This window comes from Dasypus novemcinctus, chromosome 12 (assembly GCF_030445035.2).
Source record: "Dasypus novemcinctus isolate mDasNov1 chromosome 12, mDasNov1.1.hap2, whole genome shotgun sequence".
In the NCBI taxonomy this organism is placed as follows: Eukaryota; Metazoa; Chordata; class Mammalia; order Cingulata; family Dasypodidae; genus Dasypus; species Dasypus novemcinctus.
Genome location: NC_080684.1, coordinates 19516445 through 19541729, shown reverse-complemented (window position 1 = coordinate 19541729; position 25285 = coordinate 19516445). Strand labels below are relative to the sequence as shown.

Genomic DNA, 25285 nt, shown 5'->3' with positions numbered 1-25285 from the left:
GAAAAAAAATTAAATTAAATTAAACAAATTTTTAAATGACAGAGGTTGCACAATGAAAACTTAAAAAAAAAACTCGGTGGATACACCAAAACATTTTGAAATTGTATCACCTTATTTTTCAATAATACACCTAATCATAGCATAAAAGTACTTATAATATTTATTTATATACATATTTTTAACCAAATATTAAATAAAATTTCACATTAGAAATACATACAAACTGATTGAACATGAAAATAACAAAGCATAGTATTTTCATGGAAAAATGATAAATTTTATTTACTTTAGGTATATGATCTTAGTGATTTTTTAAGATTTTTTCTATACCTAAAGTTTTTTGTATGTTTGTTTTTTGTTTGTTTTTAGGAAATACCAGGGGATCAAATGCAGGATCTTGTAGATGGGAAGCACTGTTCAACCACTTAAGCCAAATCTTCTCCCCAATAAAAGCTTTTTTTTTTCAATTACTTGTTTTTAGGAGGTACTGGGGATCAAACTCAGGACTGTGTACATGGGAAGAAGGTGTTCAACAACTTGAGCTACATCTGCAACCCTCAAGTTTTTTTTAATATTAATTTTTTTTAAATGTTAAAAAGCTTTGGATCATGTTTATGTTACATTGAACACATAGTGATTTTAACTGAAAAATTTAATTGAGAAGACTTAACTTAATGGTGTATAAGCATGAATATTTTTTCCTCATATGGCCCTTACCTATTTCTGAAGGAGTTTTAACATTTTAATATCTATTTATTAAAACATACATAGAGAAAAGTACATGGCTTTTAGGTATAAAGCATAACTAATATTCTCAAAGGCAACACAATAAAGAAATCAACAACTTGAACTAGTACCCCGTTTGAAATGTTATTCTAGTCCCAAGGGAATCTCTATCCTAACTTATAACAGAATAGATAATTCCATCTACTTCTGTTATGCCTACAGTATATAGTCCATTGTGCCTGACATCTTTCAATCAAGATTACTTACAGTCTTAATCCATGTTGCCTTATTTGTTCCTTGTTCATTTTCAATGCTGAATACTTTCCCATTGTATGAATATATGATTTATTGATCCATTTGACATGGAGAGAGCAGTTTCTGTTTGCTCCCTTTATGAGCAGTGTGGCTATGACTACTCTTTTATATCTCTAGGTAAACGTGAATATTTTTTTTCTTTTGAATATAGGGGTAGCTTTGCTGGTTCAAAGAGTAAACATATCTTGCAATTTTTAAAATATATTTTTTATTTAAAAAATACTTAGATTACATAAAATATTATATAAAAATACAAGGGATTCCCATATGCCCCACGCCCCACACCTCCCACTTTCCCTCACATTAACACCTTCTTTCATTTAATGTGGTACTTTCATTGAAATTGATGAACACATTTTGGAGCACTGTCACTAAGCATGGATTATAGTTTACATTGTAGTTTACACTCTCTCCCACTCCATTCTATAGGTTATGGCAGAATATATAATGACCTGTATCTGTCATTGCAGTGTCATTCAAGACAATTCCAAGTCCTGAAAATTCCCCATATTACATCTCTTTTTCCCTTTTCCTGCCTTCAGCATTTCCAGCTGCCACTGTCTCCACATCAATGATACAATTTCTTACACTGATAGAATAACAATAAGTCTATAGTAGAATACTAGTAAGTACAATCTAGTCTCTATTTTATTCCCCAGTCCTGAGAAATATGGGATGGTCGTGCCCACTCCGTCTCTGGTTGAGAGGGGACTTTGATCCCATAAGGCTGATGGATGGGATTCTCTTGCTTGCAATTGTAGGCTCTCTTGTTCCCTTGGTATTGTGGTTGTCCTTCTTCACCTTGTTAGTTGTCCGGGGTGAGTCCAATGAACTGGAGATTACGTGTTGCAAATCTGCTAAGCCTCAGGGACCACCTGACATATGGACAGCTCAGAGTTCAATTTTCTTGAGTGTACACCTACCAACTCCAATACCATTTATAGGTTCAAATAGAAGGGACAGAAGAGGCATGTATAGAGAAGTCACGATTGAGTCCAACTCTGTCACACTTTGAAGCACAAACTCCAAAGATATCTGCCATGACCATAGATCTGGATCTCTCCAGAGTCCTTGGGAGTCCCACTATTTGGTGGTAGTATCTACTTTGGCAGTCTATGTGATCCTGCTGAGACATGAATAGTCATTGCTTCTGGGATGACCTCCCGACTCATTTTGAAGTCTCTTAGTCATATAAACTCATTGGTCTTTACCTTTCCCCCCCGTTTATTCCAGGTCTTTTTCCAGTTGCATTGCTAGTTGGTGCCTGATAGTAATACCCCAGTGCCAGGGAGGCACATCCCCAGGAGTCATGCCCCATGCAGGGGGGAAGGTAATACATTTATATGCTAAGTTTGGCTTAGAGAGAGACCACATTTGAACAACATGGAGGCTTTCAGGAAGTAACTCTTAGGCACCCTACAACCCTAGGCTATTTGGTTATTTTATTGGCTTCATTTTTGGAGAGGTTTTGGATCACAGAAGGGTCACAGCTGTGGTACGGGAGGATCACTGACATAGGATGTCAGTGATGGAAGGATGTGTAGGGAGGGGTGCACCCGGACATGCCTTGAAGGCATATGAATGTGTTCAAGTGTTCATGTGGCATTGTCTCAGTGGGTGGAGACCCACATAAAAATTGAAAGGATATTGAATTCCCATCCTGAAGAGTCCCATACATTCTCTAATAGAATGGCAATAATCCCCAAGTACATGGGCAGTGCCTCATGAAGGAGGGCAAACCTTTACACTAGCAGGTCTTTGATATTGACGATTGTACTTATGAACTTTTCTTCCAAAATTGAAACTTAACCTAGTATTATATATTGCATGAATAACCTGCTGAAAGCCTCCTGCTCTAATGTGGTCTCCCTAAGCCAAACTCAGCATGTAAATGCACTGCCTTCCACCCAGCATGAGACCTGACTACAGGGAATGAGCCTCCCAGGAACTGAGGGATTATTGCCAATCACCAAATCACAATGTATCTGGATAAAGACCATGACCAAAAGGTGGAAATATTCAATACAACTGAGTTTTTATGGTTTAGAGGCTTCAAGGTGAGTCAGGATGTCATTCCAGAGGTTAGGCTTATGCATGTTTCAGAAGGATCTCATTGACTTCCACAGTAAACAGTGCCTCAAATGGAGGGGCTCCTGAGGGCTCTAGTGAAATCTTGACACTGTAAGCAAAGCAGACAAGTTCATGAATTTGCACCCTTCCAGTGGGCCTTTGGAATTTATGCTCCAGAGTGTAACAGAATTAGACTAATTTATATTTTCCTACATATGACTTTTCTGCCCCCTATTTGAACCTACAATGAGCACTATATGGGTTAAACATATGTCTGAGACTTAAATCTTTGCTCTGTTCATGTACCAGTGAAGCCATGAATATCAGCAGAGTTGCAGCACCTGCTCTTCAGTTCATTGGACTCACCCAGGACAACTAAAAAGGAGATGACAATGGACAACACCCATCCTAAGGAACAGAGAGCATCTGCCACTGCAAGGAAGACAGGTCTATCCATTTGCCACATGGGATCTAAGTCCCCTCTCAATTAGAAAATCAGAGTGAGTATCACCACCACCAAATCCTCAAGATTGGAGAATGAACAATGGACTAAAGTAAACTTATTATTATTCTATTATATACTTATTATTACTCTAGCAATGGAAATACTTTTATCATTGATATAAAGGTAGTGGCCACAAGAGATTCTGTGGGAGGGAGAGGGAAGAATAAGTGTAACATGGGGGCATTTTTGGGACATTGGAATTGTCTGCATGTCATCACAATGATGGAAACAGGACATTATACACATTTTGCATAACCTAAAAACTTATGTGGGGCAAAGCGTAAAGTATAATGTAAACTATATACCAAGGTTAGTAGCAATGCTTCAGTATGTGTTCATCAGTGGTAACAAATTACTACACTAATGAAAGATGTTGTTAGTGTGGGAAAATGTGTGTGGGGAAGGGGGGCACATGGGAATCCCCTATGTTTTCTAAGTAACTTTTATGTAATCTAAGCCTTCTTTAAAAAATTTAAAAAATTTTAAAAAAACTTTAAAAAATTACCAATATATGAATGTTCATCTTTTACAAGGTGTTAAGAACATGGATATACACAGGAAAATTAAAACTAATGTAATTAATGGATGATCACTAACAGGATAAGGACTCTTTTAGCAGCAATGACAAAGAAGATATTGTTTCAGTTCTAAGAGACAACAATAGTATGTATAAAGATGTATGGAATTTTTTCTTTCGGAATTATGAAAACATTCCTAATTGACTGAGATGATGACAGCACAACTCTGTGATGAAAATGAAAACAACTGAGTATACACTTTGAATGGTTTAACTAAAAACCTGGGGCTGTGTAGCACAGGGAATCCAGTGGTGGAATTGGAGTGTGGTTAACAGGACAAATGTGAGAAACTTCTCTCATGAACTATAACAAATGTATAATAATAATAAAGGGTGTTAATAATTTTGTGGCTTGGGAGAAATACTCTGAATATAAGATATAGGCTATAGTTAGTAGTAATATTTGATGATGCTTTTTCTTTTTTTTTTTTTTTTAGGTGAAATAGACTTTATTTTTTTTTTTAATTTTTTTATTTTTTATTGACTTTGTAATAATATTACATTAAAAATATATATGTGAGGTCCCATTCAACCCCACCCCCCCACCCCCCCTCTCCCCCCCCCCCAACAACACTCGTTCCCATCATCATGACACATCCATTGGATTTGGTAAGTACATCTTTGGGCACCTCTGCACCTCATATACATTGGTTCACATCATGGCCCATACTCTCCTCTATTCCATCATGTAGGCCCTGTGAGGATTTACAATGTCCGGTGATTACCTCTGAAGCACCATCCAGGGCAGCTCCATGTCCCGAAGACGCCTCCACCTCTCATCTCTTCCTGCCTTTCCCCATACCCTTTGTCCATTATGTCCACTTTTCCCAATCCAATGCCACCTCTTCTATGTGGACACTGGATTGGTTGTGTCCATTGCACCTTTATGTCAAGAGGAGGCTCAGATTCCACCTGGATGCTGGATGCAATCCTCCCATTTTCAGTTGTAATCACTCTAGGCTCCATGGTGTGGTGGTTGTCCTTCTTCACCTCCATCTTAGCTGAGTGTGGTAAGTCCAATAAATCAGATTGTAGGTGCTGGAGTCTGTTGAGGCTCAGGATCTGGCTATCACATTGTCAGTCCAGAGATTCATATCCCCTAAATATATGATGATGCTTTTTCATAGTTTGGAACAAATCTTTCACAAAAATGCAAGGTGTTGATGGTGAGGAAATGTATGGAAGCCCTATGTGATAATATGCATATTTTTTTTGTAAGTTCACAACTTTTATGATACATTTATATATTCATACTTATATATCAATGATGTACTTCAATAAAATTTTATTTTTCAAAAATAATGTGGAGATACATGTGAAAAATCCGACCTATATAATGTGTAGACTATAGTTACTAGCAATATTTTAATATTTTTACCACAATGGTAAAGAAGGTACTACATCAATGCTAAGGGCCAATAATAGGGAAGATATAAAGGGGACTGGGATTTTTCCTTTTGGAGTAATGAAAATGCTCTGAAATGGACTGAGCTAATGAAATTACAGCTCTGTGATGAAACTGTGAATCACTGAGTGTACACTTCAGAAGGATTGTACAAGGCAGGAGACCATATAATACAGTTAGCCCCATTGTGAATAATGGACTATGGTTAATAGTAGAAATTTGAGAATGTTCTCATAAACTTTAACAAATATACAATATTAATACATGGTGCTAATAATAGGATGGTTTGTGGGAAAAATACAAGAAATAAAAGCTATGGATTATGGATAGCAGTAGTGTAGTGATGTGTTCTTTCATCATTTGTAAGAAATCTGTCACAACAATGTAAGGTGTTGGTGGTTGGTTGATCTATGGGAATCCTGTATGGCATGCTTGATGGTTTTGTTAATGCACAATTTTGAACTTTTAAAAAAATTTTAAATTTTTATTTAATAGTCTTTTTAAAAATATACATAAAATGTATCTTTTTTAAAGATACATTAAAAAATATAAGAGGTTCCCACATACCTCACACCAACCCAACCCCACTCCTCCCACACCAATCACCTCTTTCACTCATCCCACACCAACAACCTCTTTCATCAGTGTAGCACATTCATTGCATTTGGTGAATACATTTTGGAGCACTGCTACACTGCATGGATTATAGCTTACATTGTAGTTTACACTCTCCCCCACTCCATTCAGTGGGTTATGGCAGGATATAAATGTCCAACATCTGTCCCTGCAATATCATTCAGGACAACTCCAAGTCCTGAAAATGCACCCACAACATACCTCTTCTTCCCTCTCCCTGTCCTCAGCAACTCTCACAGTCACTGCCTCCACATCAATCCTACCAACCATTTCTTCCATTGCTAATGTCACAATAATTCTATAGTAGGATACCAGTAACTCCACTGTAAACCATATTTTATTCCTTCATCCTGTGGACCCTGGGATGGTGATGTCCACTCCACCTCTATATCAAGAGCAGGCTTAGATCCCATATGGCTAATGGATGTGATTCTCCCACTTGCAGTTGTAGACACTCTCAGTTCGCTAGTGTGGTGGTTGACCATCTTCATCCCCCTGATAGCTCACCTGAGTAGGTCCAATGAACTTGAAAGTAGGTGTTGCGACTCTGCTGAGACTCATGCTCAGTTCAGAAATTCAAGTCTCCTGAATATACACCAACCCCAGCACCAACCACATATTCATTAAAAGTGACAGAAGAGGCATGTGTAGAAAGGTCACATCTGAGTCCAACTCCATCACACTCAGGAGCACAATTTTCAAAGTAGGGCCCACTAACAAGGCACTGAACTTCAGAGTCATCTGCCCTGACCATAGAACCTGTGTGTCTCCACTACCTTCAGAAGCACCAGTACCTGGGGGTGTATCTACTTTGGCTGTCTCTGGGATCCTGCTGACATGTGAAAGTGTGACCCTCTGATGACCTCCCTACTCATTTTGAAGTCTCTTAGCCATATAAACTCATTTGTCTTTACCATTTCCCCCTTTTATTCCAAGTCTTTTTCTAGTTGTATCACCAGCTGGTGATTGGTGGTAATCCCTTGGTGCCAGGGAGGCTCATCCCCAGGAGTCATGTCCCCTGCTGGGGGAAATGTAATGCATTTACAAGCTGAGTTGGGCTTAGAGAATGGCCACATTTGAGCAACATGGAGGCTCTCAGGAGGTAACTCTTAGGCACCCTGAAGCACACAAGCTCATAAACATAGTCATCAGTATCAAGGGCTCATCATTGGACCATCCTTCTTCACTGGTCTTTGCCCTTGCACTTGGGGAATTGTTGCTGTTCCAATCGGCAATGTGACAGAGTTCCCCCAAATGGGAACTCAGCACTCCCTCAGTTGTCACGTGTAACTCTACCTACTGTGACAATACTCAATGAATATCTGAACATTTTTATATATCCTATATAATTTCCCTGGAAAACTCCCTCCCAACACTGTATCCCCTATCAATGACACCCCACACCAGTGCTCCTTCTCTGCCATAGTTGAATCCCTCTGTGATCCAAAACTTCTTCAGAAATGAAGCCTAACATATTGCCAAATTCAATTAGTAGGAAAATGAAATAGTAATGATAGGTTTAAAGGTTAGAAATAGAATACATACTAACTTAGATAAACTAAAATAAAGAATAAATTGGGGTATTAAAATGAAAAATATCATAAAACTTTGTTTTTGATGTTTTAGAATTCTCAACTTTAAAAAATATAAATTTACTTTTCCTAGAGTTTCATAAAGATGGATCAAGCAGCATATAATTTAAGTCTATCTTTGGTTACCATATTAGTTTTTAGATTCATCGATTTTTTTTTCATTTCCTCACATGACGATGAACATTTGTTCATATTCAGTGTTTTACTATTATGAATAAGGCTACTACTAAATATTTAAAACTCTGGGTGAGAATATATGTTTTTATTTATTTTTGATAAGTATTTAAGCATAGAATTGCTGGGTTTCTAGGAAGTTTTTAGGAAACTATAGTACTTCTAAACTGGTTGTGCCATATAATATTGGCATCAATAGGGTATGAGAATTTCAATTGCTCCAAAACCTCTCCTATACTTAGTAACCATTGAATTATTCCCATTCATATGAATTTGTAAGGTTATCTCATTGTAGTTCTTCTTTTTTAACAAATTAATTTCATTGACACATATTAATAAGCATATAATTTATCCAAAGTGTAGAATCAATGGTGTTTGCTTTAATCACATATTTGTTCATTCACCATTTCAATCATTATTACAGCATTTTAATTATTTCTGTAATAATAAATAAACAAAAAAACAGACAAACAAGAAAATTCCTCACCTCTCAATCTCTCTATGCTTCCTTCACTGCACAGAGCTGCTGTTTCTGGTTATTCTATCCTATGTGTATAATCAATGGCCTTAATATAATCACAATGTTGTATCTTCATCATCACAAAAGTTTTAGAGCAGTTTCTTTATTCCAAAAAGAAAAACTCCACACCCCTTAGCATTCCTTCCTTTGACCTACATAACCATTAATCACCTTTCATCTTTATAAATTAATTTATATTTACATTTTATAGAAATGGAATCATATACTATGGAGTATGCTGTGTCTGGTTTCCTTCATTTAGTATGTTTTTTTGTCTGATACTAACACTTTGTACTATAAACTTTTATTTGTTCAGCTTCAAAGGAAAATAGTCTTATATATGCAATTCTACTGGTATTCATATTTCATGTAATATATTTATATTGTGCATTATAGATGCAGTTCATAATAAGACAAATCATAAAGTATCTGTCTTTTTGTGTCTGGCTTGCTTCACTCAACATAATGTCCTCCTTCTCACTTCTACAGAAAATTCCATCATGTGTACACGTCACAATTTGTTCCATTCATCACTTCATGGATATCTGTTTTTTCCAACTTTTGGCTATTATGAAAAATGCTGCAATGAATATCGGAGTACAGATATCTATTAGAGTCACTATTATCAGTTCTTCTGGGTATATATCTAGCAATGGTATTGCTGGGTCCCATGGCAAGCCTATATTCAGCTTCCTTAGGATGTGCATACCACATCCTTTCCAGATGTGCAGTAGAGAGGGGGTAGACTTCAAGTAAACAGAACACGGGACAGGAGGAATCTTCAGAACTCCCACCACAGCCCATTCTTCCTCACCACTCCTCTCCATAGTTTCCAGTGCCCAGGTCCTTGGTGGTAAATCCACTGTGAAGGGTTCTTTTTGTTCGTTTGTTTTGTTTTGTTTGGGAGGCACCAGATACCAAACTGGGACCTCCCATGCAGGAAGCAGGCACTCAATCATTTAAGTCCCATCCAGCTCCCTGAGATTGTTTTTGTTTGTTTGTTTTTAAATTAATTTATTGAAGTGTATCACCTCCACACAAGCATATGTAAACAGTAAGTGTATGGTAATAGTTGAGAACTTACACAACAAACATACATAACATCATACAGGACTCTCATAACTCACCCTACCACCAACACCTTACATTGCTGCTCAACCTTTATAACTAATGATTAAAGAGCATTGTTAAAATATTACTACTAACCAAAGTATTTTCTCCCAACCCTCCCTATTATTATCTTTATATCATTTATATATGAACATACATAAACAATTAAGTGTATAGTAAATGTTATGACCTTACAAAGCAAACATGCATAATGTCATACAGGGGTCCCATACATCAACCCTCCACCAAAACCTTGCATTGCCATGAGATATTTGTTACAGATTATGAAAGAATATTGTCAAATCTTATTACTAATCATGGTCCTTATCTTACATTTGGTGTGTTTTTCCCTTAACCTAACCTGTTATTATTGTTGAAATATGTTTTTTATGACAGGAGTTGTAAACTTATAAAACAATCATGCACATGTGCAGAATTCCCAAACAACACCCCTCCATCAACACCCCACATTGTAGTGGAACATTTGCTACAGATAGGATCATATCATCTGATCGTTGCCATGTCCACAGTGTACATTTGGCTAACATTTTCCATACTGCCTCATTATCAATGCAGTACATCTTTCACATAGATACAAGAATATTATGTTATTAATGCTAACTGTAGTTATATCTTTCCCATGCTTCTCCACATTCCCAACACCCTGTGGTAGTGATGTACATTTGCTCTAGCTCACAAAGGATACTCTTGCATCTGTACCATCAACTACAATTTTCATCCACCTCTTGGTTTACTGTTTGCTATGCAGTTCCTAGATTATTCTCTAGCATTCTGTCAATTGGCATTTACACACCTATACTACCATTTTCAGCTGCATCCCCATTTATAAAATAGCTGTTACTCACTGTTCACTCACCATTCACTCTAATACATTTCCACACTTTCACAGTAAAGCTAATTAAAACTTCTATATATATTAAACATCAATAGTTCATCTCAGTCCTCCTCTTATCTTCTTTAAGAATCCACCACCTACCACCAGGTCTTGAATATTTTCCTGCAATTTTTACTAGAAGTTTTATGGTTCTTGCTTTTATTTTTAGGTTTTTGATCCATTTTGAGTTAATTTTTGGATAAGGTATGAGATAGGGATCCTCTTTTCTTCTTCAGCCACGGATATCCAATTCTTTCAACACCATTTGTTGAATGCACTTTTCTGCCCAACAGCCTGTGTCGGTTTGACAGGCTAGTCAAAAATCACTTTACCATATGTGTGAGGGTCTGTTTCTGAGCCATCGTTTTGGTTCGATATGGTTTATGTGCTTGTCTTTATGCCAGTACCATGCTGTTTTTACCACTATAGCTAGGTAATATGATTTAAAGTCCAGAGATGAGTGTTTACTTTTCCTTTTCATGATGTTTCTGGCTATTCAGGACCCCTTACCCTTCCAAATAAATTTGATAATCATGTTTTCAATTTTTTTTTTAATGCTGGTGAAATTTTTTATCAGGGTTGCATTGAAACTTTATATCAATTTGAGTAGTACTCACATCTTAATGATATTTAGTCTTTCAATCCATGAGCATGGAATGTTCTTCCAGTTATTTAGGCCTTTTTTAATTTCTTTTCACATTGGCTTGCAGTTTTCTGAAAACAAGTGCTTTATATTCTTGGTTAAGTTTATTCCTATTTGAGTTTTATCTGTCATATTTTATTTTCACCACTCTTTTTGGCACCTTTAGTTACAAATATTTATATAGCCTTCATTTCTAGACTCTCTTCCAGGCCTCTCTCTCCCATATTTTCTTTTCAGGCTCTAGCACACCCTTTAGTATTTCCTGAAAATCTGGACTCTTGCTTAGAAATCCTCTCAGTTTCTGTTTATCCATGAATATTCTAATCTTGCCCTCATTTTTGAAAGACAGTCTTGCTGGATGTAAGATTCTTGGCTGGAAGTTTTTCTCTCATAGTATCTTAAATATATCAGATCACTGTCTTCTTGACTCCATGGTTTCTGGTGAAAAATCAGCACTTATTCTTATTAAGTATCTCTTATATGTTACGTATTGGTTTTCTCTTGCTGTTCTCAGAATTCTCTGTCTTTGACCTTTGACATTTTGATGAATATGTTTCTTGGAGTTGGTCTATTTGGAGTTTTTTGGATGGGAGCAGGTGGTGCCTCTTGGACATGGATATCTATGTCCTTCAATAGGGCTGGGAAATTTTCTGCTGTTATTTCTTCAAATATTCCTTCTGCCCCTTTACACTCCTCTTCTCCTTCTGGGACACCCATGACATGTATGTTTGCATGCCTTTTGCTGTCATTTAGTTCCCCGACACCTTGTTCAATTTTTTCCATTCTTCATTCGTTCTTTTGTATGTTCACTTCAGAGGCCATTTCTTCAAGCTCACCAATCCCTTCTTCTGCCTCCTCAAGTATGCTATTATATGATTCCAATGTTTTTTAAATTTCATTTATTGTGCCTTTTATTCCCATAAGATTTGCTATTTTTCTTTATATGGTTTTAAATTCTTCTTTGTGCTAATCTAATATCTTCTTAATATTCTTAATCTCTTTAGCCACCTCATTCAAAATATTAAGGAGATTTGTTTGAACATCTATGATTAGTTGTCTCAACTCCTTTATGTCATCTGGAGGCTCATCTTGTTCCTTTAACTGGGCCTCAGCTTCTTGTTTCTTGATGTGGATTGTAATTTTTTTAGGGGGGTCTTGGCATCTGGCCTCCTAGATTTTTTACTCTGGGTAGAGTTTTTCTCTTTAGTTTAGGACTTCATGCCCTTTCTCCCTTGCTGGTTGTGCAATAGGAGGCAAGGATGTAACTGGTGCTATAAACTGTGGAGGCTCAAGCTGGCCTCATTGTCCCAGGTATCGATGAAGCTTCTCCCAACTTTCTCCTTTCCCAGAGGTAAGGACAGATTCACAGCTGTGTGGAATAATCCAAGTTGTCCAGGCCTAGACTGTAGTTGCCCAGAGAGACTGATGAAGCTTCACACCTCTTTCTCCCCTGCCTGAGACAGGGATGGAGCTGCAGGTGTGGGCAGCAATCTATGTTGTGTGGGTCCAAGATGACGGCAGTTGCCCTGGTAGAATCCTGATTATTTAGTTTGTGCCAGCGAAAGGTACCCACAGTTACCTGGATAGGCTGGTGCAGGGCCCACCAGCTTTCTCCCTGCCAGAGTTGGGACTGAAGCCTAACCTAGGGCTGCAGGCTGATCTGGGTGAAAGAAACTGGTTCCTACCATCACTTTGATTTTCAGTCAGCCCAGCTTCTCCTCATGCTGGGGGTGGAGTTAAAATCGTGGCCACTGGTCTCTTTCTGATGTGAACAGATTCACACCCCAGCTCTTCCCAGGTTTATCTCTTAGCCATCTGAGTCTACCAATCAGTAGCTGAAATCTCCTCCTCCCCTGTTCTGGGGAAATGGAGCTTCCAATTCCAGCCACAGAACAACTCCTGGGGCAGCTTGCACTGCCAGAGGAAGAAAATCACCGGCCTCCATGGCTTGACCGGTAATTTCCCAGAGAGGCTGGCTCAGATCCCCACAGCCCCCTCCCTGCTAGAGGTGGCACTGGGGCCTAGGCTAGAGTTGCAATATGATCTGGATGGAAAGAAGCCGGTCCCCACCAGCACTGGAATTTTCAGTCTTGCTCCGTTTCCCCTCATGCCAGGTGCAGAGTTAAAATTGCAGCTTCTGGCCTCTTTCTGACCTGGACAGGCTCAAACTTCAGCTATTTTTAGGATTATACATTAGTCTGATGAATTTACTCATCAGTACCTGAAGTTGGTGCCCAGTTGCCTCTTCCTTCCCCATTTTTGGGAAGTGGAGCTTTCAATTGCAGCTATAGAACAGCTCCCAAGATGACTTGTGCTTCCGGTGGAGGATGGTCACCGGCCTCTGGGGCGTGGAGCCTCTACTTATGAATCTTCTCTGCAGACGGGCATCTCCTCCTTTCACTCCTTCAAGGATGTTGCAGGATGCTCTTCTGGCCTCCTGAAGCCCACAGACAGGTGCTTCAGCTGGCTTCAGAGAGCTCTGGGTGTATGCTTACTGCCCTGTAGCAGGAGCGGACTCTAAGAACTCCTTACTCTGCCACCATCTTGCTGGTAGTCCCAGATTGTTTTAATATCTTTGAATCACCCTCCACCCAATGATTATGTTTTATTAACAGTAGTAGGAATCTAGAGACACCCTAGCTCAACTACTCTTATCTCAGAAACACCAAGTCCAGATTCCAGAATTGAGCTGAACAATTATTTTAGGACGTGAACCTTTGAGAAGTCTGAGTAACAGAACCAAATTCCATTTATCTTATTCTAAGAATCTCTTTTTAACCTAAACTGTCATTACTCCTGAAGTAGAAAAGGCAGTTATTTAATACTTTAATTACATTGTTTCAATGTATTAGTGCAATATATCTAGGACATATGCGTCATCATAAAGTTGATGATGATAAAATGTATTTTGATAATAGCACCTGCATATTTGCTACAAATATTTACCAGTTTAAATGACGAGTCCACATGTAGGAAAATGATTTTTAAAAAGGCTTTCATTATGTGCTTTAATAATAAAGGTCTAATGACCAAAATAAGTTTTAAATGAATACTTTCAGGTTCTTTACTAATAAAATTTTTAAGTCTAACTTCCTTTTAATTTTCTTCCTGGTGGACCTCTGGTCTATGAAGATGATGACTTTTATATTTCTGCAACTAAGCAGCATTTTAAAACTCAACTGAGTTGTAAGAAGAAAATTCACAGAGTTTGAATGTCAGAGATACTTGTAAAAGACATATTTAGAGTACACAATTTAAAAGATTTGCTAATTTATGTTAATTCCATATGAACAAACATAAGCAAAAATTTTTTTCTTAATTTGCCTCCTTTTAAAAGAGATGCTGTTTATCACTGCCTTGCCTTTTATCAGGTATACCAGTTTTTCATTTCTATCAGTAATCTAAAAAACTATTTTAGCAACATTGTTATAACATGCAAACTAATAGTTATTTCTAATGTTATTAGGGTACTTATAAAGAATATCATTTAATATACTTCTTATCCTGGCCCATAAGTCTTTAACTTTACTCAACGTATGAGTTCAGTTTTGCAACCCTGGACAAGTTACCCAAACTCTTACTCAGTTTGTCTAAAGAAGGGAAGACAGAATTACCTGCTTCAAAAGGCCACAATTAGGGAAGAGGAGTCAAACATGAAAAACACCAAGAAGCACAGAATCTGACACATAGCAGGCCAAGAGAAATGCCTTTCTTTATCATCATCATCATCATCATGTCATCATCTGTAGTCATCTATTCCTGTGAATTGATATATTCTTAGCCTAAATTTTATTTTTTAATATGGAACCATTCCAATTTCTGAAAGCACTAAGTTATAAATTCCATGTTTTATTTTCTCATGCTACAAACTTTTCTTTTCCCTTTGAAATTAGTTAATAAACCTTATTAAAATAGTCTTCTATAAAAGAATTATTTAATAAAGGCCATGGGCATATTTTAAAAGTTGTTCAGACATTTTCCCCTTCATTCCTCCTGGAATAGGCTATAAACCATGATAAAGAAATTTCCTACCTTACAGAGATTTTAAAATTTATACTCTGTATGTCACTAAATCTTTTATCAGAATTGATTTCTCCAAACAGTTATACATTGATTTTGCTTATCTTTTCACAAGTCTATTTTTTCCAATTATTTCCAATATTTAAGAAAATGTGGCATTGGTGTGGAGAAAGTGGCCATGGTGGCTGCTGGGTGTGGGGAATGGGAGGAAGAGATGAGATGTGGAGGCATTTTCGGGACTTGGAGTTGTCCTGGATGGTGCTGCAGGATCAATTACCAGACATTGTAGATACTCTCATGGCCCGCTGGATGGAACGTGGGAGAGTGTGGGCTATGATGTGGACCATTGACCATGAGGTGCAGCGATGCTCAGAGATGTATTCACCAAATGCAATGAATGTCTCATGATGATGGAGGAGATTGTCGCTATGAGGGGAGTAGTGGGGAGTGGGGGGGGGTATATGGGGACCTCATATTTTTTTAATGTAATATTAAAAAAATGAATAAAGACAAAAAATAAAAATAAAAATGAATAAACGTACTTAAATAAATATATTTGCTGTGGTATAGCAGTGCTCCAAAATGTTTTCACCAAATGCAATGAATGTGCTTCAATGAAGAAAGAGGTTGTTGATGTGGGAGGAGTGGGGTGAGGGGGGTGGGGTATATGGGAACCTCATTTTTTAATGTAACATTTTTTGTCATCTATGTATCTTCAAAAATACCATTAAAAATAAGTGAATAAAAATTTAAAAATAAATATAAGACATACAATGACATATTAAAATAAATTATTCAGTAGGTATAGCTCAGTGGTCGAGTGCCTGCTTTTCCTAGACTAGGTGCTAGGTTCAGTCCCCAGTATCTTCTAAAAAATAAAATAAAATAAATGAATTATTTGCAAAAGCTTAAATATGTATATATATATTTTTGCTTCACTTTACTTTTCATGAGAATTTAGACTAAGAAACCCAAAGCTTTTGGAAGTTCCATTTCCAACTTCTTCCACAGTTATAAAATTCTGAATTATTTAAAATTCTTTTTGTTTTAAAGCCAGATAGTTAATATTATAGGAGATGACAGTCATGAGGCAAGCTGACACGAACTCCCAGGGATTTGAGAAACTGATCACTTTAGTTGAGTTGAATGATCCAATTCATGGGGATTTTAATCTGGAATTACCCCAGGTAAAGAAATATGTGTTCTTTAAGGACTTGAAATTATGTTTGCATTTTTAGTCATGCTTGGAGCTCTTATTTCATCTTTTCCCGCAATTTCTTTCTTTTTTTAATCATTTTTTATATAGCAACATTCAGGCTGTGAAAAAAGCAACAAGACCCAGAAACCCAGATCCATAAATAATTTGAAAAGAAAAAGAAGTATGCATGGGAGGGTAAGGGGACACCAGAGGCCAAGCACACAGCCTCATGAAATCAACACTCTCTAAGCAGGCCTTATTTGGGAATATAGGATAATCTATTTCCCCAATATAACAGCTTTACTCCTTTATATTAAGAGTTCTCTACTCAGGATTCTTCTACTCATTTTATTTAAACTTATAATTTTCAATGCACCCATTAAATATATCTCTCAGAGACTTCAATCTTTTGACTGTTCATATGCTATTTACGCCCTGAGTCCCGACAGAGTTGCAGCCAATTCCTACTCTCCAATTCTTTGCGCTTGCCCTGGACAACCAACAAAATGATGGACAAGCTCCCTCCCAAAGCACAAGATGTATAACTGCAAACAAAAGAATTCCTTCCATCTGTCCCATAATATCTAAGTCCCTTCTCAACCTGAATTGATTGGAATGGACATTGTTCCAAATCCCTCACAACTGAGGAATGAGCAAACGTAAGGGGAGTGGGTAATCACGGATCAAATTAGATTTATTGTTATTGTAGTTATTATCTTGTGGTAACAGAAGTTAAAACATTGATATAAAGATAGTGCATGCCAGGGGTCCAGAAGTAGGGGAGGGTTGAATGGGTGTAACACAGAACCTTTTCAGGGTAGTGGCATTGTGGGGTATAAGACTGCACCAATGGACACATGACTATGCATTCACCAAAGCCTGTAAAACTGTACAGCACAAAGTAAACCATATTGGAAACTATAGACTTTGGTTAGGAGCAATGCCTCAATATTGGTTCATCAATTGTAATAAATATACCACAGTAATGTAATATGTTAATAATAGGGGAAACCATATGTGTATGTATGTGAAGGTTATAAGGGAATTCCATATACATTTGGTGTAACTTTTCTGTAAATCTAAAGCTTCTATAAAAATAATAAGTTTATTATTACAAAAAAATTTGTAGAGGAAATGCATTTTATATATATGGTACTAAAATAAAATTCTTTTTAACAATCCATGATCATCACAACACAGAGAATCCCAAGTTAAACTATGGACTAAAGTTAATAGTTCATTTATAAAAAGTGTGCTTTCATTAATTGTAATAAATGTATCACACCTATGCAAGGTGTTAATAAAAGGGTGGTTTATAGGAATTTTGTATTTTATATATGATTACTCTGTAAAGTCATAACTTCTAAATAAAAAATAAAAATCATTAAGACACATATCACCCAATTTTAACATGTAAACCTCACTTTCATCAATGCTTGGTTCAAACAAATAAACTGTGAAAAGAAATATGAGACAAATTGGAAAACTTGAAAAGGTGCAATGATATTAAGGAAATATTGTTAACATTTAGATGAAATACTGGTATTTTAGTTAAGTTTAAAAATTGTCTTATATTTTGAAGTATATTTGGAAAGGCTTACCAATAAAACAATTTGGTGACATATTCCCTATAGTTAGAAAATCCAAAAAAAAAAAAATCTAAACAGAGCTACTAGACCTGATAGATGAGTTCAGAAAAGTAGCAGGACAGAAGATTAATAAGCAAAAATCAGTAGTGTTTCTATACAATTCTGTTGAGAAATCTGAGGAGGAAATTTTTTAAAAATTTATTTATAAGGGCAACTAAGAGAACTATATATTTAGGAACTGAATATTTAGGGCACAAAGGACCTGTATTCAGAAAACTACAATAAAATATTGCTAAAAGAAACTGAAGAAGGCTTAAACAAATGGAAGAACATTCTGTGGTCATGAATTAGAAAACTAAGTATCTTTAAGATGTCAATTCTACCCAAATTGATTTACAAATTCAGTGTAATCCCAGTAAAAAAATTTTTTGCAGATGTGGAAAAACCAATTATCAAATTTATTTAAAAGCATAAGGGGTACCAAATAGACAAAAAAAATCTTAAAAAAGAAAAATGAAGGTGGTGGACTCTCATTCTAGACTTTAAAACATATTATTTAGTTGCAGTGGTAAAAACAGCATGGTACTGGCTTAAGGAAAGACAGACAAATTGACCAATTGAACCAAATAAAGAACTCAGAAATAGACCCTCACATCTACAGTCCAGTGATTTTTGACAAGCCAGACTTTAGACTGGGCAGATTTTAGACTGGGCAGAACAGTCTATTCAACAACTGGTGCTGTGAGAACTGGATAGCCATATCCGAAAGAAAGAAAGAGGACCCCGATCTCACACCTTATACAAAAATTAACTCAAAATGGATCAAGGACCTAAATATAAAAGCTACAGCCATAAAACTAGAAGAAAATGTAGAAAAACATATTCAAGATCGTGTGGTAAGCAATAATTAAACCTTACACCCAAAGCTTGAACACTGAAAGAAAGGCAAATAAATGGGACCTTCTCAAAATTAAACACTTTTGTTCTTCCAAAGACTACCAAGAAAGTAAAAAGGTAGGCTACTCAGTGGGAAAAAAACATTTGGAAACTATATATCTGATAAGGGTTTGATATTCATGTTATATAAAGAAATCAAACAACCTAGTAATAAAAAGAATAGCAACCCACGAGGACCTGCTGGCGTGTTCTGGGGGTGCTGCCTGGGACCCCGCAGGGCAGGAGGGATGTGTGGTTGGATGTGGGCATGGGGCAGCTGCAGGAGCACTTGGCCCAGCACCCAGGGCCCCCACCTGTGTCCCCACCCCATGGGAGTGTTTTGGCTGCCATGCACTTGCCCTGGGAATCATTGCATGGACACAATTTCATTTGTCTTGGATATATTTCTTGGAGTAGAATTAGCAAGAATTATGGTTCAAGTGCATGGATGCTCAGCCCATTCATTTTGGGTGAAGGATGAACATGGTAGGATGATGGGCACAAGTTTAAATTAAAAAGACATACACAAAAAAACACATTCCAACATTTTAAAGACTGAAATTGTGAAGTGCGATTTCTGAACAAGCACCGGAGATGGCTGAACCTATAGTGAGGTCAGAGGGATGGGGAGAAGCACAGAGGAAAGAGGGGGCCACCCTGCCTCCCCCTGCTCTGGATCTCATGTCCTCCTGCATGGCCGTCGCCAATGCTCAAGGCACAGGTTTCAGAAGCCAGGCCATGTGATCATAAGGTGTGGCCCGTTCCACGTCCTCCTCACTGCCCACAGAAAACAAATAGTTAAGTCTAGCATAACATCACCACTCCTGCAAGACAGTTCTTCCTCCATCCTTGAGTAAAAGAGCAAAGACACACAAGCAGAGACAAATTAACAAGTTTATTTATAACGATCCGCATATATATAAGCTATCTACATCACATAGGGAAGATAGAGAAGGGCCCGTTCAGGCAAATGGGTATGGGGTAACAAGAGGTAACAAGAGGGCTTCCTGCCATTTCCAAGAAAAAAGGCCCAGAGTGTGGGTCTGCCCTGTTATCACCCAAGCCAGGGAAAGCACAGTCGATATACGCGTAGATCTCTCTCCTACTCCCTATGTGGAAGTCCTCGAGTCCATGCAGTGAACGCTTGCCAGCCTCCAACACACACACACACACACACACACACATTACACACACGCTGGGCCTCCAGCTTGCTGACAGTGAAGAGGTTGAGCCGGACCTGTCCAATGCTCCTTTCCAGACGTTCAAAGACCCTTGACGAGGAGATTGGCTGCACGCCGTTTCTGGGGGGCACTTTTTCTCTTTAGTGGTGGTGGAGACTGGGTCCTTTGTGCTGGAAGAAATACCTCTTATGAAGCCCTGGGTAGGTGATGGGGTGCCCAAAAGGAAAAGCTGCTACTTACCTTGCCCATACCAGAGGCACAGTCGCTTTAACCCAAGGGGCAGCAAAAGTGCCTCCAAACACAGGTATTTTCCCAGTGGTGCTGGCTCCTCTAAAGCCAAAGGGGAACCCTGGCTGGAGGGGCCTCAGGTGTTTTGACTTAAAGGGAGAAGAGAAGTTTTCCCCTAGAAATGTTCTGACTTTGGCCAGGTGGGCCCCAGGTGCCCTGCTGGAAGGACAGAACACAAGGGCCCTCAAGCACAGGGGTGGTGCTGTCCCCTCCCGTTACACCACACCTGTGCCCTGGCCAGGTGGACCACAGGTGCCCTGGTTGAAGGTGGAATTAAAAGGCCCCACAGCTCTGGATAGTGTTGTCCCCTCCTATTGTCCCACCTGTTTTCTTGTGAGGTAGACTCCGAGTGCCCTGTATGGAGGTGGAAGCAGAGGTGTCTTGAACTACAGGCATGACACTGGTTCCTCCTGCAGAAAGTATGCTCTGGCCAGTCGGGCCCTGTGGAGCAGAAGTGGTGCTGGAGCTTCCACTTGGTCCTGCTCCAAAGGTGAGAGCTCCAGAAGTGGAACTGTGTCCCGGGGCAGACGCGCTGACCGCACAGCTACTACTTCCCATCAGGGTGCTGACTGGGATGCCAAATCTGGAACCTGGCGATGTCAATCCCACAAATGCTGGTGATGGAACGCCACCACTGGGTGGCTGGGCTGTGGGAGAACTGAAGCCTGCAGCTTGTGCTGAGGATGGCGACTTTCCCAACTGGAAGCAGGGGTTAAAGCTGTTGGCTCCCGGCTGCTGCCCGTTGGGGACCCCAAATGTGGGCTGAGGTGTGGTTCCTGGGTAAAAGGGAAGATTGTGTGTTGGAGGTGGGCCATGGACCAACGGTGTAGGCAAGCCAGTGGAGACTTGGTTTGAGGCAATGCTGCCATTGCATGGTGTGTTGTCAGTACCAGGACATGCCGCATAAAAGGGGAAGACATTCTTCCTGGAGACAGGAGCAGTCTGGAGAGAGCCTACAGCCTGGGGAGGAGGTGTGGTGTCCATATCCTCAGCATCAGAGGTAAGCCTGACTGCTGAGCATGCAGAGAGGCTGTCTGCTGGGGTGTCAGCAGCCACAGGAGAGATGGGCAGGCCAGTGGAGACAGGAGCAGCCTGGAGAGAGCCCACAGCCTGGGTAGGAGGCGTGGTGTCCATATCCTCAGGATCAGAGGTAAGCCTGGTTGCTGAGCATGCAGAGGGGCTGCCTGCTGGGGTGTCAGCAGCCACAAGAGAGATGGGCAGGCCAGCAGAGACAGGAGCAGCCTGGAGAGAGCCCACAGCCTGGGGAGGAGGCGTGGTGTCCATATCCTCAGGATCAGAGGTAAGCCTGGTTGCTGAGCATGCAGAGGGGCTGCCTGCTGGGGTGTAGGCAGCCACAGGACAGATGGGCAGGCCAGCGGAGACAGGAGCAGCCTGGAGAGAGCCCACAGCCTGGGGAGGAGGCGTGGTGTCCATATCCTCAGGATCAGAGGTAAGCCTGGTTGCTGAGCATGCAGAGGGGTTGCCTGCTGGGGTGTTGGTGGCCACAGGAGAGATGGGCAGGCCAGCAGAGACAGGAGCAGCCTGGAGAGAGCCCACAGCCTGGGGAGGTGGTGTGGTGTCCATGTCCTCAGGATCAGAGGTAGGCCTGGGCTCTGAGCATGCAGAGGGGCTACCTGCTGGGGTGTCAGTGGCCACAGGAGAGATGGGCAGGCCAGCGGAGACAGGAGCAGCCTGGAGAGAGCCCACAGCCTGGGGAGGAGGCGTGGTGTCCATGTCCTCAGGATCAGAGGTAGGCCTGGGCTCTGAGCATGCAGAGGGGCTGCCTGCTGGGGTGTCGGCGGCCACAGGAGAGATGGGCAGGTCAGCAGAGACAGGAGCAGTGGGAAAAGTGGCTCCCAGCTGCTGCCCACCAAGGCCCCCAAATGTGGGCTGAGGGGTGGCTGCTGGACCCAAGGGGAGGATGAAAACTGGGGTGGATGTAGTGTTTATTGGTACAGGCAGGTTGGTGGAATCTGGGGCATTTGCAAGAGGTGTTGGTTTCATATTACAGTGAGCATGTTCAAAACGGAGGGAAGGCACAACAGGGCTGGGAGGATGCAAGAAAATAACAGCATGGGAAGGGGGAGTGGTGTCCATGTCACATTCACTGGGGACCGAAGCAGGCTGGGAAATCCCGTGTGCAAATGTGCTGGCTGGGATGGTGGGTGTGACCAGGGGAGCCGCTAGGGGCTGGCTGGTGAGGACAGGGATATGGGTGGAAGAGAAGGTGGAAGGGGTTTGTGAGAACAGAGGAGGAGAAACTATGCACATGGGTGCGGGTGATTGCTTTGCAGGAGTGGTGTGCTGGAAGGATAGGGTTAAGGCATTAGCAGGAGTGGGGAGGTCAGAAACAGATGTTGCAGCCCTGAGTGAATGTGAAGGTGTGGCAGCCTGGAGAGGATGAGGTGCTGTGGCAGCCGTGGGCGGACGAGAAGCCGAAGGTACAGGGGCAGAGAGGATTGGTGGCCTGGCAGGCAGGTCAGCCAAGGCAGTGGCCGCTGTGGCGGTGGTAGCTGGGATTGGCCCAGTGACTGGGGCTTGGCACAAGGCATCTGTAGTCTCCCCCGAAGGCAGAGAGGGAGAACTGGCAGGTGCAGGGGCACTGCTCTCTGCAGAAGCCTCTCTTCCACCTTCCTCGGCGATGCCATGGCCCTGTTTTTGCTCAACCTTCTCTTGCCAGCATGAGTCTCCAGCTGCGGCTCTCCGAGGAAACTTCAGGGGTGGGGGCCGCTCACCTCCACCCCACGACAGTGGCAGCAGCAGTGGCAATGGTAGTGGCCTCCGTCTTTTCCGTTTACAGGGCCTGACGCTGGCTGGTGTGAGGAGAGGAGCGCTCCTTGACGGCTCAGCTGGATGGTGCTCTTCCTGCGTCTCCTCCCCTGGCTGTGAGCCTGGAGAGCTGCGGCCGTGGCTCCCCTCCAGCACCGCCTGTGGTGGTCTCTCTGACGGCAGCGAGCAGGAGGAGGATGCACCAGGGAGCCCTGCTGCCCCTGGACCGCCCCTTCCAGGAGGCAGGATGCTTCCTGCAGGCCTGTCCAAGCCCAGGATGGCCCAGCCGCTGACAAAGGAGCTCACAGACACCTGGGCCTCCTGACACCGGCTCTCTCCTTGTCCGTCCCTACAATGGAGATGCTTGTTCAGAGGTCCAGGACCACCCTGGAAGGACGTGACCACCTCCTCGGGCTCCAGGGGCCTGGATGGGGCCCGGACGCTTCCTCTGGTGTGGAGATCCCTCCTCTGCCCATCCTGCCCTCTGGTATCTCTGCAATCCTCCTCCTCCTTTTCCTCTGCTCGCTCTTCTCTGCCCTCTTCTGGGGCCCTCGGTCCACTTTCCTTCAGGTGAAGGGGTGGGAGGTGTCTGGATGGCTCCAGCCTCCTAGGGATGACCTGCTCAGGGGCCAAATCCAGAAGGGACAGTTTGCGCCCTGGATGAGGGATCCTCACCACCCCAGAAGAGTAGCCAAACATCTTGGAGTTGCGCGATGACAGCACTGGCTTCAGACTCTCCCTCCCAAACACCAACGGCAGGACCCCCAGAGAGGAGCAGTGAGGGTTCCGGATGGGATATCTCCTCTTAGGGGCGATGTAAATCCCAGAACGTAACTTCATGGCATCCAGGCTGGACAACCTGTGGGCAGGTCCAGGGAGGGGTGCTGGGGCAGCGGGGCCATCTGGATGAGCCCCAGGAGAACTGTGGAGGGGATAAACAGGCGGGTGACTGCCGGGCCCTGAGCAGCAGCTGCAGGGCTGCGACTGAAGTCGGCTCAGGAAATTGCCCATGAAGAGCTACCTGTGCGCTGTCCAATCGAGGGAGTGGAGTGAGAAACTAGAGAGGTCAACTAGCTCCCAGCTCCTCCGAGGCAAGGACCTCACTGGCACTGTTGAGCTCCTGGCTTGAGGTAGAATCTGGACGTGTCACAGAGGGAGGGAATGTGAGGGGTGGGGGATGGGCAAGAGGAGAAGGAAGGGCAGTTGGAACAGGTGCTGCAGTGCAAACTGCTAGGCCCAGGGACCTAGCCTCGGTGGTCCTCTCTAGCACCCCAGCATGGTCTGCAGCTTGGCACGCCTTCTCTGTGGCCATCCCGTCAATGAACATCACCAGTAGCGCGTCAGACTTTTCTGGAGAGGGCTCGCAATGCCTGACTTGCCCAGATGCTGCACCCCACAACATCCCTTCCTGGCCTAGCTAGGTTTTCTTTGCTTCTTTTGATCAATTGGGTGAAAACAATGCTGAAGCCTTGGAACCTTCCTTGGGTCATGCAAGTGTTAATGCCCAACCCAGGATTTGAACCCCAGCCTCTGTGATTCCAGAGTTCATTCATTTAACCACCAGGCGCTAGGGCCTCCTCCTCATATAGTGATTATGTATTACCATTTTAAAAAACAGTATTTAAGGTCTTTAGCACCAGGGCACGCCTAAAATGAGCACATGCACTGGTGTACTAGGAGCAATTATTTGATTCACTTCAAGTTCACCTTCATCCATACTGGGCTACTTACGTCTCCTTAGGTGTGCGGTAGGAACAATGAGTTATCAGTGTAGCACCATTGGATATTTCTTTTCTATTTGATCTTTGCTGCACCATTTACAAGGGAATATTCCATATGGATAAGAGGCCAGTTTCTCTGGCTCTCCTAGAATATGCCCAGCAAGGCATCTCATCCATGTTTCAGAAGGAAATAGGTCATTTCACGTTAATAGCCAAGCAGTATATTGGCTTAAAGTAGGATCAGCACAGTTTGATCATTGTGAGCAAGCCAGTTGGTCCACTCTTCACTACACATTATTGGCCCCACATGTAACTTTAGAGATTACTCTGCCCAAGAGAGGAGACTTGCACATTATTTTTAGTTAAGGTGTAGCCAACTGGATCAGGATAGGTTTTGATTCTCTTACCATTGGCC

General features: G+C 41.4%; 2 protein-coding genes across 2 annotated transcripts; both read right to left on the bottom strand.

Moving 5' to 3' along the window:
* Positions 1-19791: 19791 nt before the first annotated feature.
* LOC131280733 (nuclear pore-associated protein 1-like) lies at positions 19792-21373 on the bottom strand. The gene is made up of 2 exons (XM_058309209.1): positions 20704-21373; positions 19792-20262 (listed from the first exon to the last, which is right to left on the bottom strand). Exons 1-2 carry the CDS (start codon positions 21362-21364, stop codon positions 20174-20176), a joined length of 750 nt encoding a protein of 249 aa, XP_058165192.1. The 5' UTR covers positions 21365-21373; the 3' UTR covers positions 19792-20173.
* A 1-nt stretch (position 21374) lies between these two features.
* On the bottom strand, positions 21375-24160 carry LOC131280681 (nuclear pore-associated protein 1-like). Its single transcript, XM_058309081.1, has 2 exons — positions 21488-24160; positions 21375-21386 (listed from the first exon to the last, which is right to left on the bottom strand). Exons 1-2 carry the CDS (start codon positions 24158-24160, stop codon positions 21375-21377), a joined length of 2685 nt encoding a protein of 894 aa, XP_058165064.1.
* Between the last annotated feature and the right edge of the window lie 1125 nt (positions 24161-25285).

Excerpts from the sequence above, each read along its gene's own strand:
- LOC131280733 (XM_058309209.1), bottom strand. The coding sequence starts at position 21,364 with ATGGACACCACACCTCCTCCCCAGGCTGTAGGCTCTCTCCAGACTGCT. Across the intron at positions 20,263-20,703 it reads TCTACCTCACAAGAAAACAG|CACAAAGGACCCAGTCTCCA; the intron begins GTGGGACAATAG and ends TATTTCTTCCAG.
- LOC131280681 (XM_058309081.1), bottom strand. The coding sequence starts at position 24,160 with ATGGGCAATTTCCTGAGCCGACTTCAGTCGCAGCCCTGCAGCTGCTGC.